Source organism: Corvus brachyrhynchos, unplaced genomic scaffold (assembly GCF_000691975.1).
Source record: "Corvus brachyrhynchos isolate BGI_N302 unplaced genomic scaffold, ASM69197v1 scaffold10, whole genome shotgun sequence".
NCBI lineage: Eukaryota > Metazoa > Chordata > Aves > Passeriformes > Corvidae > Corvus > Corvus brachyrhynchos.
The window spans coordinates 5,861,463-5,875,551 of NW_008236180.1; the positions used below are offsets into that span (position 1 = coordinate 5,861,463).

Sequence of the window (14,089 nt, forward strand, 5' to 3'; positions counted from 1 at the left end):
GCGGTGCGACTGCCACCAGGCTGGCACCGAAGCCAGCGTGTGTGACCCGGTCACGGGGCAGTGTCACTGCAAGGTCAGTCCCTCGATGCCTCCATGTGGTGCCTTGGCTCGACTCTCCTGCTCTGGCTGGGGGTGGCAGGGGCTGTGTGTGCTCGGCATGCCGGAGGGAGCAGGGCTGGAGAAGGAGAGTGCCTGCGTGCCTGAGCTGCAGCCAGCCTGCCCCATGGGGTGGTGGGTTCAGGGCACCCTGAAAAACTCGTATCTTCTTATCCTTCCTGGCCACGAAGGCTCATTCCTTGGGCTGTCACTGGGAAAGATGTCCAGTCTGAGTCCAGCCCTGTATCAGAGCTTCTTGGAGGTAGAGCTGTCAGCCCTATTGGCTCCAGGCTCCATGGCAGCAGAGCAATTCAAACAGCGACTGCCCCAGCCTCTTTGTAGGGCTTACAAGTGCTTTGTTTGGGTGAATTTAATGTTTGATAGGTGCTGTACAAGCAAATCTGTTGGGGGACTGCTTCAACATCTTCCAGCACCATAGCATTGTGCTTTGAGCACTCAGCCTGCCATCCCTGTCCTCCACTGAGGCCTTGTGAGAAGCTGCTGACGCTGTTGAGCTTTGCTTGTCTTTCAGGAAAACGTGGAGGGCCTGAGGTGTGACCAGTGCCGCCTGGGGACGTTTTCTTTGGATGCCACCAACCCCAAGGGCTGCACCAAGTGTTTCTGCTTTGGTGCAACCGATCGCTGCCGCAGCGCTGAGAAGCACCGGGCTGAGGTGAGAGGGGCTGTGGCCACCAGAGCCTGCAGGTCAGGTGTGTTCCCATCCACCTGGCTCCCTGCTCCCCTCGGGTCTCTGTCCTGCATTAATCCTACTGAAGATAAACTGTGAGGAGGGTTATCTTTGACTCCCTGTGCCCATCTCCTGCTTTCAGCCCCTTTTCCTGGTCTCTGGGGTCTCATGTGCTGGGCGGGGGTGATGATCAGCCTTCCAGTGGCTTCATCAGGATGCATGTGAGGTGTGAGCCTGTTATTCCCCTTTCTGCTGCTCTGGGACCTGTTCTTCTGGAGCATCAACACCCAAATACTTTCTGTAACTCCACTAGAAGACCCACAGTTGCTCTTCCCCTCCAGTTTGTCGACATGAATGGGTGGCTCTTGCTGAGCAGTGACCGCCACGAAGTGCCAACAGCTCTGAACCCACGGGAGCAGCTCGTCACTGCTGACCTCAAGAACCTCCTAGATGCCTACCAGGAGCTCTACTGGGTTGCACCCAGCTCCTACCTTGGGGACCAAGTAAGAGAATGGGGAACCACCCTGACCCTACCAACACACGTGTGCCAGCAGCCTGACTCGTAGGCATTGCTCACACTCCAGTTGAACACAAACACGTCTGCTTTGTCTCAGTGGTGTGGACTTGCAGCAACGTGTGGGATTTGTCTCTCCCTCAGGTTTCCTCCTATGGAGGGTACCTTCGCTATGAGCTGCACTCCAACCCTCGGAGGGGTGACGTGTTCATTCCCATGGAGTCCCGCCCGGATGTGATCTTGAAGGTGCAGCCCAAGAAACTCCCTGGTGCCCTCTGCTAATGCAGGAGCAGGATGTGATGGATGCAGGAGGTGATGACTGATGCCTTCCTTGCTTTTCCTAGGGAAATCAGATGAGCATCATGTTTCTCGAAGGTGCCTACCCGTCCCCAGGGGAGGCACACGAAGGCCGGCTGCAGCTGGTGGAGGTGAGTTTGCACACACAAGTGAAGTGCTCAGATAATGCAGGAAAGGACAAGACCTCACACAGACAGAGGGACCAAGGCTTTGAGCTCAGCATTTTTGGTGTTGCCAGGGTTGTTTCACCCATGCAAAGGGGAGAGATTCCAGCAGCAGGGACGTGGAGGTTGGGTTTGATGTTCAGGTGCCTGTGCTTCCTGCCAGTAATGCCAGGTTTTTCTCCTGCCAGGGTAACTTCAGGCACACAGAGACTCACAACCCTGTGTCCAGAGAGGAGCTCATGATGGTGCTGGCAAACCTGGAGCAGCTGCAGATCCGGGCACTCTTCTCCCAGCTCTCTTCCTCTGTGTCCCTGCGCCGCGTGGTGCTGGAGATGGCCACGGCCACGGCCACAGGCGTCCGTGCCAGCAACGTGGAGCTGTGCTTGTGCCCAGCTAACTACCAGGGAGACTCCTGCCAGGTCAGGGGGAAGGGGACGTGCTGTTCCAGTCAGAGGGGAGTCAGACAGTCACGTTTTGTGTGTCAGCCACCCCTCGTGCTTGGTGTGTGTGGCAACCATGGGGTTTGGATGTTTGTGCAAAGCACTGGTGCCAAGGCATCAGCAGTCTCCAAGCTGGCTCCTGAGGGCTTCAGTTGAAATGACAGCTCAGGTTGTTCCAAAGGAAGGAAAATTTCCCCACCACACCACCGTGGACCTTGGAGAGGTGCAATAGCTGCATCTGCCTTCTTGGAAGGGCCACAATGGGGAAATCATTCAGGTGTTGCAGTACCTTGGAATGGGTCCTTCTCTCTGGCCAGTTCTCTCCTGGTTAAAAGGAGCAGGAGGGAACTGCACTGAAAAATCTTCATCATTGCTTTTAATCTCTTCTCCATCAGTACAACCCTATGGGAATTCTGTCATGAAAACTAATTTCGTTTCTTTTCTTTTCCCAAAAGTATTAGGCTGTTTTTCAGATCTCTGCCTTTTTCTGTCTCCTCAGGAATGTGCTCCAGGTTACTACAGGGACACCAAGGGGCTCTTTCTGGGAAAATGCATCCCCTGCCACTGCAATGGCCACTCAGATCAGTGCCTGCCAGGCTCTGGGATATGCCTTGTAAGTAAACAGTGGAGCAGTGTGATATTTTGGAGTCATGAGGTCTGTAGCATGTGATTCAAAAGCTCTTTACATACTAACTGGGCTGGATGAACCATGCCTAAGTCAGAGTATTGGCTGCACTGTTTCACTGGTGACCCTGCTTAGGGTCAGCTTAGGGTGCAAGGCAGTTCTGGGATAGAGGAAGGTCTAAGGCATCCTCATGGGGAGTTCTTAGTGCCTCCACCATTTATTGTCAGTGCTGAACCCAGAGCTTGCCTTTTCCTTGCAGAACTGCCAGCACAACACAGAAGGAGACCACTGTGAGCGATGCAAGGACGGCTACATGGGCAGCCCCTCTGCCCAAGAACCCCTGCAGTGTGTTGGGTGCCCATGCCCTCTTTCAGTTGCCTCCAACAAGTAAGAACCCCAGGATGGGATTGCCTGTTTGGCCTCACTGTTTAACCACTGGAACCACTCTGTGCCCCCACCAGGGCAAGTGTCCCAATGCCAGCCTTGTCCTTGTCCCCAGACCATGCCCATGCTCTCTTGAACCTGAGGCCCCAACAGCCCACAATGAGTGATAGCTCCCCTGGCACCACATCAGGGGTAACTGCACCTCCCTGTGTCCCCCTTCTCGTTTCAGTTTTGCTGTTGGTTGTGTCCACAAGGGTTCCAACATGCAGTGCCTCTGCAAGCCAGGCTACGCTGGACCCAACTGTGAACGGTAAGGGGGGTGGCACCTGTGTTTGGGGGGCCTCAGACACCACACTAACCCTGTGCAGCCACTGCTGTGGCAGAGGAGAAGTTGTCCCCTTAAGGACTGCAGCAGAAGTGGTTGGCTCTGCCCCTGTGTGCTTTGCTCTGGCAGCATTTCCTTCAGTCCTTTTCAGCCTGCATATGCCTGACTGCTGAAACTCTGTTACCGTGCATGTGTGACTTCCCCGTGCTTTGCCTTGACTTGCAGCCTGTGATAAAGGCACCTTTCTGAGGTATCACAAGGCGAAACACAAAGTGCTTTGAGATCCCTGAGGGTTGCAGCAGTTACAAGTGTTGGATGCTCACGCTGTTCCAGTTGTGCAACTCCAGTGCAGGGTGCAGGCACGAGCTGCAGGATCCTCACCCTGTTGTAACTTGCCGTGTTTCTCCAGGTGTGCCCCGGGGTACTACGGCAATCCCTTGGTGATTGGCAGCTCGTGCCAGCCCTGTGACTGCAGCGGGAACACGGATCCCAACATGCTGTTCAGCAGCTGTGACTCCCTGACGGGCGCCTGCTCGGGCTGCATGCACCACACGGCCGGCGCGCGCTGCGAGCTCTGCGCGCCCGGCTACTACGGGGATGCTGTGGTAGCCAAGAACTGCACACGTGAGTGGGGCAGGCAGCCAGCACAGGGTGGGCAAGGGGAGGGTGCCCATTCCCAGCACTGCTCCTCTGTCTCTGAGGAAGAGCAGCCCAACTACAGCTTGCAAAAGGGGCCATGGCAATAAGTTGTGAGAAGCAAATCCAAGAGGAGAGAGGCTCTGTCTTAACTTTGACTGATAGATTAGGGGGAAATAGGATTCCCTGTTAGCAGTAAGTGTTGTGAGTGGCTGACGGGCTCTTCAGTGAAATACTGGGTGTATTTTTCCCTGGCAGAGTGCAACTGTTCGCCTTGTGGGACTGACTCCTGCCATCCACAAACTGGCCAGTGCTTCTGCAAGACTGGAGTGACAGGCCAGCACTGTGATCGCTGTGAGGTGAGGGTCACCTGGGCCCTGGGATGGTGCCTGTCCTTGTCATGGGGATGAGGGGCAGCCTTGGTGTGTCATCCCCCAGGCCTGTGAGCAGAGCAGGGCTGGCTGCCAGCTGGTGAAGGCTGCATTTACATGAGCTGTCCTGTACATGGCAAAAGCTTGATAAAGATCTGGCAGCAAGCAGTGAAGGCAGCATTCCAGTAATGGGGCATCATTTGGGAAAATGCAGTAAACCCCATTTTCCTCAGTGCATCCAGCTTGGGCAAGGGCAGGTTCACAGGGCGTTGCTGATTGCTGTGGTGTGTGTGGGTGCAGCTCCACATCTTTACCACCTTGCTTTGAGTTTTGTGGTGCTCAAAACACACCTGGAAAGGAACGCTGGGGTCCCACATCACTGCCCCAGGAGAGAGGCACGCTTGCTGACCAGGGCATCCCTGTCCTGCTTTTCCCTAGGAGGGATACTATGGCTTCGAGGGATGCTCGGGCTGCCAGAGGTGTGACTGCGACGTGGGCGCCGTGGGGAGCAGCTGCCACGTGCAGAGCGGCCAGTGCAGCTGCCTGCCCGGCGTCAGCGGCTCGCGCTGCCACCAGTGCGCCCCGGGCTACTGGGGCTTCGGCCAGGGCGGCTGCACAAGTGAGTGGGGGGTCCCAGCCAGCAGCACTGGGGCAGGGCTGTGGTGCTGGTGCAGTTGTTGAAGGCGGAAAACAGCTGGCAGCTGTCTGAGGGGCTGTGCACGTTGCTGGGTTGCACAGGGAAAGCCCCGGCAGCGGTGTGTAGATAAGCTCAACTGGAATAAAACCGTTCATTCCCCTCTCTCCAGAGTGGTAAAAGCACAAAGCGATTCTCTGTTACTTTACCCTGCAGAGTGCGAGTGCAGAGGGGGCTCCTGTGACCCTCGCACCGGGGAGTGCACATGCCCCAATGGGCTCACGGGGAAGCAGTGCGACGTCTGCCTGCGCGAGCACGAGGTCCTGGTGGCAAACGGCCCCGACAGCATGAAGTGTGAAGGTCTGTGTCCTCTGTCCTGGGGAAAGAGGTGAGGGAAGCCTGGCAGAGGGCCTGTGCTGACTGCTGCGTTCCCCTGTAGTGTGTGACAGCTGTGTCCTGCTCCTGCTGGAGGACCTGCAGAGCATCGAGATGTCCTTCCCGTCCATCCGCAGCCAGCTGGTCACCCTCAACGCCAGCTCCATCGCCTGGGCTCGCCTTCACGGCCTCAACGGCACCATAAAGGCTATTGCTGTACGTGGAAGGTTTAACATCACCTTCTGCCCATGTTTCCTGGCCTGTTGGCCTGATTTAGCCTCTTTTTTTCCCCCAGAACCAGCTCCGTGAGTACCACAGAGCCATGAGCAGGGTCAGGCAAAGGGCTGACGAGCTGGAGGATGAGAACGTGGATCTCACACAGGACCTGAACGCACTGCAGCACAAAGTAGGGTATTTCTCCATCTTTCTTTGCCAGAGCACAAGTCCCCCTTTTACCAAAACGAGGGCTTTGAAGGCTGTGAGGAGCCTAGTTCAGGCAGGTTGGATCTCTTGCTTGACCAGTACTAAGTTGCAATGTTAGGTGCTCAAGTTGGATTACCTGCTTTCCTCCCTTGGAGAGCTGTTAAGCATCTCATGATATTGATAGTTTTTCTTGATTTACTGCTTGCTTTTGAGGTGGCTCCAACTTCAAGCAGTAAAAATAAATTTAGTCAAATATCACTTACAGAAGGGGCATACAAGTGAGGAACATGAAACATCTGGGTCCATCACAGATGCAGTCTATATCCAGTCTAAAATCCAGCAGCTGCATCTTCAGAGAACTTACAAACTGAGCAAGACTTGATTTCATTTGATTTGATTTATAAACTGCTGCTCCTAATCTGAGGGAGAGGGAAAAATCTCTACTTGATGACATACTTCCCCAGACAGCTGCAAAGACAAACTGCCCCTGTGTGTACCAAACAGCCAGACTGCAGCCCTCTGTCTCTTGATCAGGACACAGGTGTGCCTGGCTCCAGGCTTTGGGGCTTTTCCTGTGTTAATAGCTCCCGTGTTAATAGCTGTCCTCTGTGCTGTTGGGATTGTTCCAGCATCCAGAGACTGTTGCATTGGAGCTGCATTTATTGCTTGTGCTTCTCTGAAGGTGCTAAATGAGATCACCCTTCAATGCATTGTAGGACAGCAGCATGGGGCAGGCTGGACCTCACAAGCTACACATTGCCAAGCCTTGTGTGCCTTTTGGGAGCAGCAGTCCCTCTGATAAATCACATAAAATGTCATCTCATACTTGAGCTAAGACAGAGTTTTTGTTGTAGATGACCATGACTCACAGAGAAGCGATGCGTGTTGATCAGCACACAAAGGAGATGTACCAGAGGGGGGAACAGCTCCTGCTGCACATCCAAAGCATCCAGAGGGGCATTGCAGGTATGTAAAGAAGGGTCTTCACTTTGGGGTTCTTTCCTGGGATATGCCATGCTCTTGGTTTTAACCACTGCCAAGCACTGCATTGCTTAGGAAGAGCCATGGAGAGAACAAGGGAAAATACAAGTGAAGATCCCTGCAGAATCCTGGCTTTTACTCTCTGACCAGGCTTATTGTGAGTCTTAGCTGCTTGGCTAAACACAAGTCTGGGGAAGAAAACAATTTAAACTTCCACAAATGTTATTAAAATGCATAAAACAGGGGCAGTCTGCACTGCAGCCTCCAGAGAGGTTGAGCAAAACAGAGTGGCTGGCTCTGGGAGAGGAGGTAAAGCCACAGAAAGATGCTCAGGATGTAGGATGCGTTATTGGTAGTGGCCAAGGAGGCAGAAACATGGGGCAGTGCCTCTGGGTGATCTCAAGCAATTTGTTTTCTGAGTGCTGCCTGAAAGTTGTCTGTGGTTTGTGAGGGGAAAACTCAGGGGATTATGAAGGACCTGGTTTGGTCAGTGCTGATGCTGGGTGTGGGTTTCTCTGCAGACCTGGTACGGCAGATGGCCAGGTTTGGGGCAGCGAACGCCAGCACCACGTCCAGCGAGGAGTTCCGGCAGAAGCTGGCCGAGGTGGAAAGGATGCTGAGGGAGATGAAAGAGAGGAGCCTGGGGGCCCAGGAGGAGCTGGCAAGGCGTGAGCACGAGGAGGCTCAGAAGTGTGAGTCCAGCTTGGTGGCCCAGGGCTGCCCAGATCCTGCTGGGTCTGGCTATTCCTGGCTTGGAGCCCACGCAGACACTGCACATCATGGTTGTGTTTAGAGAGTGCTGTTAAGAGCCAGGCACCCCCAACAATTTTTATAGGAGTTCCAGAGTCCCCTGTGACACTCCAACAGGATCATTTGTGGTTCCTTTTCCCTTAAGGCAAACCTCAGAGCAGAACTAACTGGGTAGTTCTGTTTGATGAACAAAATTGGCAACACTTAGAACAAGGAATCACCATTATTATGCAATGTATTCACATCACACATGGATGTGAGTAAGTCACACCATGTTTCTTCCTATTTGCTGTCCCCATAGAGGGGTTCAGAGTAACAACCAGCAGCCTGCACCCGTAGTAGCTCTGCTGTCCTGAGGGCGTCCTTGCAGGAGTGAGAGCAGTGAGCCCAACGTGGCACTGCAGGAAGGGAGCACTTCTGATTAACAGGCCCTGGCAAAACATAACTCAGCAGCTGAAAGCTGGAATTATAAACTGGCTCTTGTTGGAAATAAGTAATCAAGGCCTCAGGTGGGGTTTTTCCATCATCTGGAGCTTTTCAGGCATGGCTGTGTGTCTTTGAAAGAGATCCCATCTCTAACCAGCACTGAGAGAGACAGTCATGGACAGGATCCTGTGCTATCCAGGCTGAAAAGGAGGGAGGGATGGAAGATGGTCACTTCTGGCCTTGATACCTGCTAAATGAGACTAGAACCAGGCTTTAAGGCAGCCCGGCACATAAACAGCCTGTTTAGCATAGGAAGAGGAATTAGCAACAGTTGTCATCCCCTCCCTCCCCAGTGTTGCATAGGGTGAAGAGTGAGCTGCACGCCCGCTGGCAGTCCAACCAGGACCTGGTGAGCAGCATCCAAGAGCGGCTGGCACAGTACAGCTCCCAGCTCATGGATCTGCGTGATGCCCTCAACGAGGCCGTGAACAAAACCAGGCAGACAGAGGACTTGAACAGCCTGAACCGAAACAACCTGGAGGAGAGTCAGGTAGACCTTCACCATCAGCGATGTGGGGGGGCTGTCCCAGCCCTGCTGGTCCCTAACTCTGGGTCTTTGTGTCCAGCAAAAGAGCCAGGCACTCCAAAAGCAGCACGCGCTGGTGCAGGAGACCCTGCAGATGGCCAAGGACGCCCTTGCCCAGGTCTCTGACTTCCTGCAGATGATGGAGCGTGCGAAGGAGGTGAGTGGCAGAGGCACTTTGGCACGGGCAGAGGGCGAGGGGTGGCAGCCCTCAGGAGTGACAGGTGTCCTTGCAGGCGTACGAGAAGCTGGCAGCGCTGCTGGATGGGGCAAAGCTGCCCTTGACCGAGCGCGTCAAGAAGTTCTCCCCGGCCAGCAGCAAGATCCCCATCGTGGAGCAGGCAGAGGAGCACGCCCGGCTCCTGGATGAGCTTGCAAGGAACCTTTCTGGGTGAGGCACCTGTCCTGACCCTCACTAGTCAGGCTGTCTCCTACCAGAGCTGGGGATGGAAACCTGCAGCCCCACCATGGCAGGGGAACCAGCAGGGTGTCACCTCCAAAGTTTTATACTGGAGCACACATTGTGTTGAGGAGCCCAAAGGGGTTTGTCTGGGGGGGCATGGGGAGCCTGAGTGTTCTCCATGGACTTGCTGGCTTCATCTTCCAAAACAGCATTATCCAGGACACAAACCAGGATGGCTTTATCCAGCGAGCGGTCGATGCCTCCAATGCCTACGCCAGCATCATTGAAGCTGTGAGGAAAGCAGAGCGAGCAGCCCACGATGCTGACGAGGCAGCCAGCGAGGCCCTGATGGTACGTGCTGTGGGGAGCCCTGTGAAGATGGGCAAAAACCAAACTCCTTTCCCTCTGACACGTGTTCTGTGCCTGAGAGCAGAGTCTGCCACGGCTGGGGCCAGACTCAGTGTTTGGGTCTCCCTGTCACACCCTGCTGCAGATGGCTGAAGGAGCATTTTTGTGTGCAGTCAGAGCCAGAGGCTTGAATTCCTCTTCAGAGTCCTGTGTTTGTTTCACAGAATGTCATATCAGAAAACCTCGGGGCCATCTCTAGAACGCTGAAGAGGAACAGCAGCAGCCTGGAGGAGGCTGTGAGGAGACAGCAGAGCAAACTCAACGGGGGTGAGAGAGGCTCCTCACAGGGTCTGATGTCCTTCAGTCTGGACTGAGCTCCAACAAACAGCACGTGCATTTCTTTAATTGCAGCTGTTAAAGGCACTCTGCAGACAGCAAGGGACAAGCTGGCTGACCTCCGTGCGAGGAAGGAGCAGCTCCTGACCCAGCTCCAGTCCGTGCAGGACATGCTGGGCAGGGAGCAAGGTTTGTTCTGGGGTAGCGGGACTGATTCTCTCTGCTCCCTTCTTCATGCACCGACTGTGACCCAAGGGTGCTTCCTCCCTCCTCCTGACCACCTCAGAGATACTTCTTTCCTTGCAGAGGACACAAAGGACACGATCCAGAATGCCAAAGCAGCTGCTGCTGAGGCCAATGAAACGGCTGCGAGAGTGGAGGATACCCTGAGCACCATGAAGAAGAACCTGGATGAGTGGAAAGACCAGTATGGAGGCCTCCGAAGTGAGGACCTGAACCAGGCAGTCCAGGATGCCAGGAAATCTGGTGAGTGCTGAGTCTGGTATGAACCACTGCATGCACAGATATCCCCAGAGCATTTTTGAAAGCTGTGCTTTGCAGCTCCAGGTCAAGAGCAGAGGGAGGTGGCCAATACTGGATGCTTTACGTCCTGGCCCTTTTTTTCTTCGTCTTGTGCAGTGTCTCTATCACGTGTAGCTTTACTGCAGGAGGTTGCATGCACTGGAGCATTCTCACACCCCCCTCAAGGCCGATGGCTTTAGGGGATCTCTGTGACTGCTCCCAGCTCCTTTGACCTGCATGTCTCAAACTGCCTGACCTTCACATTTCCCTTCCTTTACTAACCTCCAAAACTCCTGGCTCCTCTTCAACCCCAGTGTCCAGCCTGGAGAGCACCATTCCCCTGCTGCTGGAGAAGCTGAGCAGCCTGGAGAACAGGAGGAACAAAAACGCCACCGTGTCGGAGAACATCGTGAGGATCCGGCAGCTCATCACGCAGGCGAGGAACGCTGCCAGCAAGGTGAGCTCAGGGGTGGGTGAGGGCTGGGCATGGTGTGCTGGGGGCCTGGGGGGGAGGAGGGCTTACCTGAGGGTAGCATGCAAAGGGGGGGGGGGTGTCTGGGGCCATCAGGCAGGGTCCCTTTCTCATTTGGTGGAACTGGCAGCGACCAGGCAGGTGGCAGTGGGTTCAGTGCCACAGGGCTGGATTTCTGTCCCTACAGGTGAAAGTGCCCATGAAGTTCAACGGCAGTTCAGGGGTGCAGGTCCGGATGCCTAGCAATCTGCAGGATTTGGCAGCCTACACATCCCTCAAATTCTACATCCAAAACCCCGAGCCCAGGAGCCGGGAGGACGAGGGAGAGGAGGGGCGGTTCGTGTTGTACCTGGGCAGCCAGGAGGTGAGATGGGGCCAGAGGGTGGATGAAGCCCTTTTGCACCGATGGGGGATCACGCCTGCGCATCAACCCCTCACCCTCTCCCTGAATATCTCTGTGGGGAACACAAACAGCTCCTGGATGCAGCCGTCAGCCTGGGTGGGGAGTGGGATAGGGGGTGTTTGTCCAGTGCAGCCCTGGGCACACCAGGGAGAGCTCCTGCCTGTCCCAAATACCAACACGTGGCCCTGTTTCTCCCTGAGTTCAGGCCACTGGAGACTACCTGGGCATTGTGCTCAAGGATCGCAGAGTGCATTGGATTTACAAACTGGGAGATGAGGAACCAACCTCCCTGAGTGTCGATGAGGATATTGGAGAGCAGTTTGTCACCATCAGCATCAACAGGTAGGGCCTCTGCTCAGGGAGGACAGGGTTTGATTCTCTTTGGGGGTCTCCCCTGGTCTTGACCATCCCTCCCTGCTGCAGGATCCTGCAGTACGGGCACATGTCAGTGATCGTGGAGAGGCAGAGGGTGCACGAGATCAAGGGAGACAGCGTGGCCAAGGGAGAGCAAGGCCTGCTCAACCTCGACCCACGCAATGTCGTCTTCTACGTGGGTGGCTACCCCTCCAGCTTCACGGTGAGACAGGCAGCAGGGAGGGGGGAGCAGGTTTTGGGAGGTGTCAGCAATGCCTTTGGAGGTTCTCACAGGAGGGAAACTCGTTTAACTGTTGTGTTTCATTCCCAGCCTCCTCCCGCTCTGCGCTATCCCAACTACCGCGGGTGCCTGGAGCTGGACACGCTGAACGAGGAGGTGGTGAGCCTGTACAACTTCCAGCACACCTTCGAGCTGGACACGGCTGCCGAGAAACCCTGCGCAAGGTGGGCACCGCCCCCGGGCCGGGAGCAGCCCTCCTCCAGGGCACTTATCCTTAGCTCTGCTTGCTCCAGGGCATGGCAGATGGCTTGGGATTGATGCCTCTGGTGTGTCTCAGGTCCAAGTCCACAGGAGACCCCTGGCTGACTGACGGCTCCTACTTTGATGGCACTGGTTATGCGGAGATCAAGTTCGAGAGCCAGTTTGGCACAACCAAGCGCTTCGAGCAGGAGATCCGGGTGGTCTCCTACAACGGCATCATCTTCTTCCTGGAGAACCAGGCAGGTGCTTGCTCCCCTGGGGAGCCTTTGTCCCTCAGTGGGTGGGCTGGGACAATCCCAGGCCTGCTTGCTGGCGTTCCCAGTTCAGGAGACTGGGGAGAGGAGGGCTTCGGCAATCTCAGGATCGCTTGGAGCAGGATTTCAGCACTATTGTTAAAAGCCATGAGCAGGCTGTACCCAAACCTCACAGCGGTCACTTGGCTGGTGTTGGAGGGGTTCCCCAAAACTTGGGAGACCCTCCAAGCTGGGCCACGGTTCACTGGGGCAGCTGCAAGGAGCATTTCCAGCTTGCAGTGTTATCCCTGTGCTCCAGCACAGGGCTGCTGTTTCAGATAAATCCCAAATAACATGACCAGGGCACTGGCAGTGGGATCTGCTCCCATCAGTTTTAAAGGGTAGATGGGCTCAGGGCCACAACTGCATCCTGGGCACCTGCTGAGTGTCCATCCTGCCTCCCCCAGGGTCAGTTCCTGTGTCTGGCCATCCGGGATGGGAAGCTGGCGCTTTACTATGATTTCAGTTCTGGCCTGGAGATGGCAAAACCGAGCAACTCCTCCTCTCTCACCATCAGCAGCACCACAAACAAAGCGGTAAGAGGGAACAGGGCTCGCTTGGAGAGAGTGCTCCTCATCTGAGGTGGGGAGGCATGTAGACCCTTGTTTTTGAGGGGGGAGGAGCTGCAGGAAGTTTTTTGACTTGAACCATTAACTAGACATCCTGTCCCGCCCTCTGTGATGGATTTAATTGCCCCAGACTGACAGATCATTTCTCTCCTCTGTCTCCAGATCCAGATTTTCCTCCTCAAAATGAATAATAAGAAGCGCATCCTGGTGCGGGTGGAGCGCCTCACCATCTTTGTGGTGGAGCAGGAGAACTCCCTGGAGAACGCTGTCTCCTACTACCTGGGGGGTGTTCCCCCAGCTGTGCTGCCCCCCAGGTGGGTCCAGCCTGCAATGGAGTGGGACAGTCAGTATGTTCCCCTCCAGAGTCCCTGGTGGTGGCCCTGGCCCTTTCTCAGCCACATCCAGGGCTGTTGGAACCCTAATGAAACTCTGGGGGAAGAGTTCCTCTTCCTGTCCATCATCCTGAGCTTTTTAAAGATGGTAACTTTTCCATCTCTGGGTACGGATGAGGTGCTGGTGGGTGTCACCAAGTCCTCCTTTGCCATGCTGAGTGCTTTGGAGCAGCCTTGGCACTGGAGATACCTGTGACCATCACAGTTCTTTCCCAGGCACTTTGCCTGAAGAGCTGCAGGGCCAGATCCTGCCCAGGGCTGTGTCTGCCTGGGGCTGTCCTTGTTAACACTGCCTGCTTCTCCTGCAGTTTGAAAGCTCTCTTCCCCACGGGTGGGCCCATTCGGGGCTGCATGAAGGGCTTGAAGGCTCTTGGCAAATACGTCGACCTGAAGCGCATGAGCACTGTGGGTGTCAGCTACGGGTGCACCTCGGACCTCCTGGTGAGCACAAAGCCCTGGCAGCCTGGCCAGCATGCTGGGGGAAGGATCTGTCAGGGGGAGGGAGCACAGGACCCCCAGGACAGGCCCCATCTCCCCTCATTCACAGAGAAACAAGCATAAACCCCCCAAGTCCTCAGTGCAGAGGGGTCATGGTGAGGTGCTTGCTCCACGTGATTGGCCATAGCACCAGCCAGACCCAGCAAGGAACAGAGCTCCTCACTCATCTCCCAGCATCCCAGCAAGGCCAGGGCCAGTCTCCCACCTTGCCTCTGTGGTGTCCCTCCCAGGTTGCCCGCTCGGTCAGCATCCATGGCCACGGCTACCTGACCCTGGCTCTGCCTG

General features: G+C 55.4%; 1 protein-coding gene across 1 annotated transcript in view; it reads left to right on the forward strand.

Moving 5' to 3' along the window:
* LAMA5 (laminin subunit alpha 5) overlaps window positions 1–14,089 on the forward strand; it is an 81,621-nt gene that overhangs the window by 62,213 nt on the left and 5,319 nt on the right. The window contains exons 37-68 of the mRNA XM_017735821.1: window positions 1,126–1,287; window positions 1,443–1,544; window positions 1,643–1,726; window positions 1,948–2,178; window positions 2,699–2,812; window positions 3,084–3,211; window positions 3,438–3,518; window positions 3,943–4,157; window positions 4,428–4,528; window positions 4,979–5,159; window positions 5,391–5,534; window positions 5,614–5,765; window positions 5,845–5,955; window positions 6,827–6,938; window positions 7,475–7,645; window positions 8,483–8,679; window positions 8,756–8,872; window positions 8,949–9,103; window positions 9,325–9,466; window positions 9,688–9,790; window positions 9,875–9,988; window positions 10,106–10,285; window positions 10,636–10,778; window positions 10,981–11,157; window positions 11,402–11,538; window positions 11,620–11,773; window positions 11,882–12,015; window positions 12,129–12,291; window positions 12,753–12,881; window positions 13,077–13,228; window positions 13,615–13,747; window positions 14,035–14,084. Of these exons, the coding sequence (XP_017591310.1) occupies window positions 1,126–1,287; window positions 1,443–1,544; window positions 1,643–1,726; window positions 1,948–2,178; window positions 2,699–2,812; window positions 3,084–3,211; window positions 3,438–3,518; window positions 3,943–4,157; window positions 4,428–4,528; window positions 4,979–5,159; window positions 5,391–5,534; window positions 5,614–5,765; window positions 5,845–5,955; window positions 6,827–6,938; window positions 7,475–7,645; window positions 8,483–8,679; window positions 8,756–8,872; window positions 8,949–9,103; window positions 9,325–9,466; window positions 9,688–9,790; window positions 9,875–9,988; window positions 10,106–10,285; window positions 10,636–10,778; window positions 10,981–11,157; window positions 11,402–11,538; window positions 11,620–11,773; window positions 11,882–12,015; window positions 12,129–12,291; window positions 12,753–12,881; window positions 13,077–13,228; window positions 13,615–13,747; window positions 14,035–14,084 (4,469 nt within the window). The remainder of the gene's footprint in view (window positions 1–1,125; window positions 1,288–1,442; window positions 1,545–1,642; window positions 1,727–1,947; window positions 2,179–2,698; window positions 2,813–3,083; window positions 3,212–3,437; window positions 3,519–3,942; window positions 4,158–4,427; window positions 4,529–4,978; window positions 5,160–5,390; window positions 5,535–5,613; window positions 5,766–5,844; window positions 5,956–6,826; window positions 6,939–7,474; window positions 7,646–8,482; window positions 8,680–8,755; window positions 8,873–8,948; window positions 9,104–9,324; window positions 9,467–9,687; window positions 9,791–9,874; window positions 9,989–10,105; window positions 10,286–10,635; window positions 10,779–10,980; window positions 11,158–11,401; window positions 11,539–11,619; window positions 11,774–11,881; window positions 12,016–12,128; window positions 12,292–12,752; window positions 12,882–13,076; window positions 13,229–13,614; window positions 13,748–14,034; window positions 14,085–14,089) is intronic.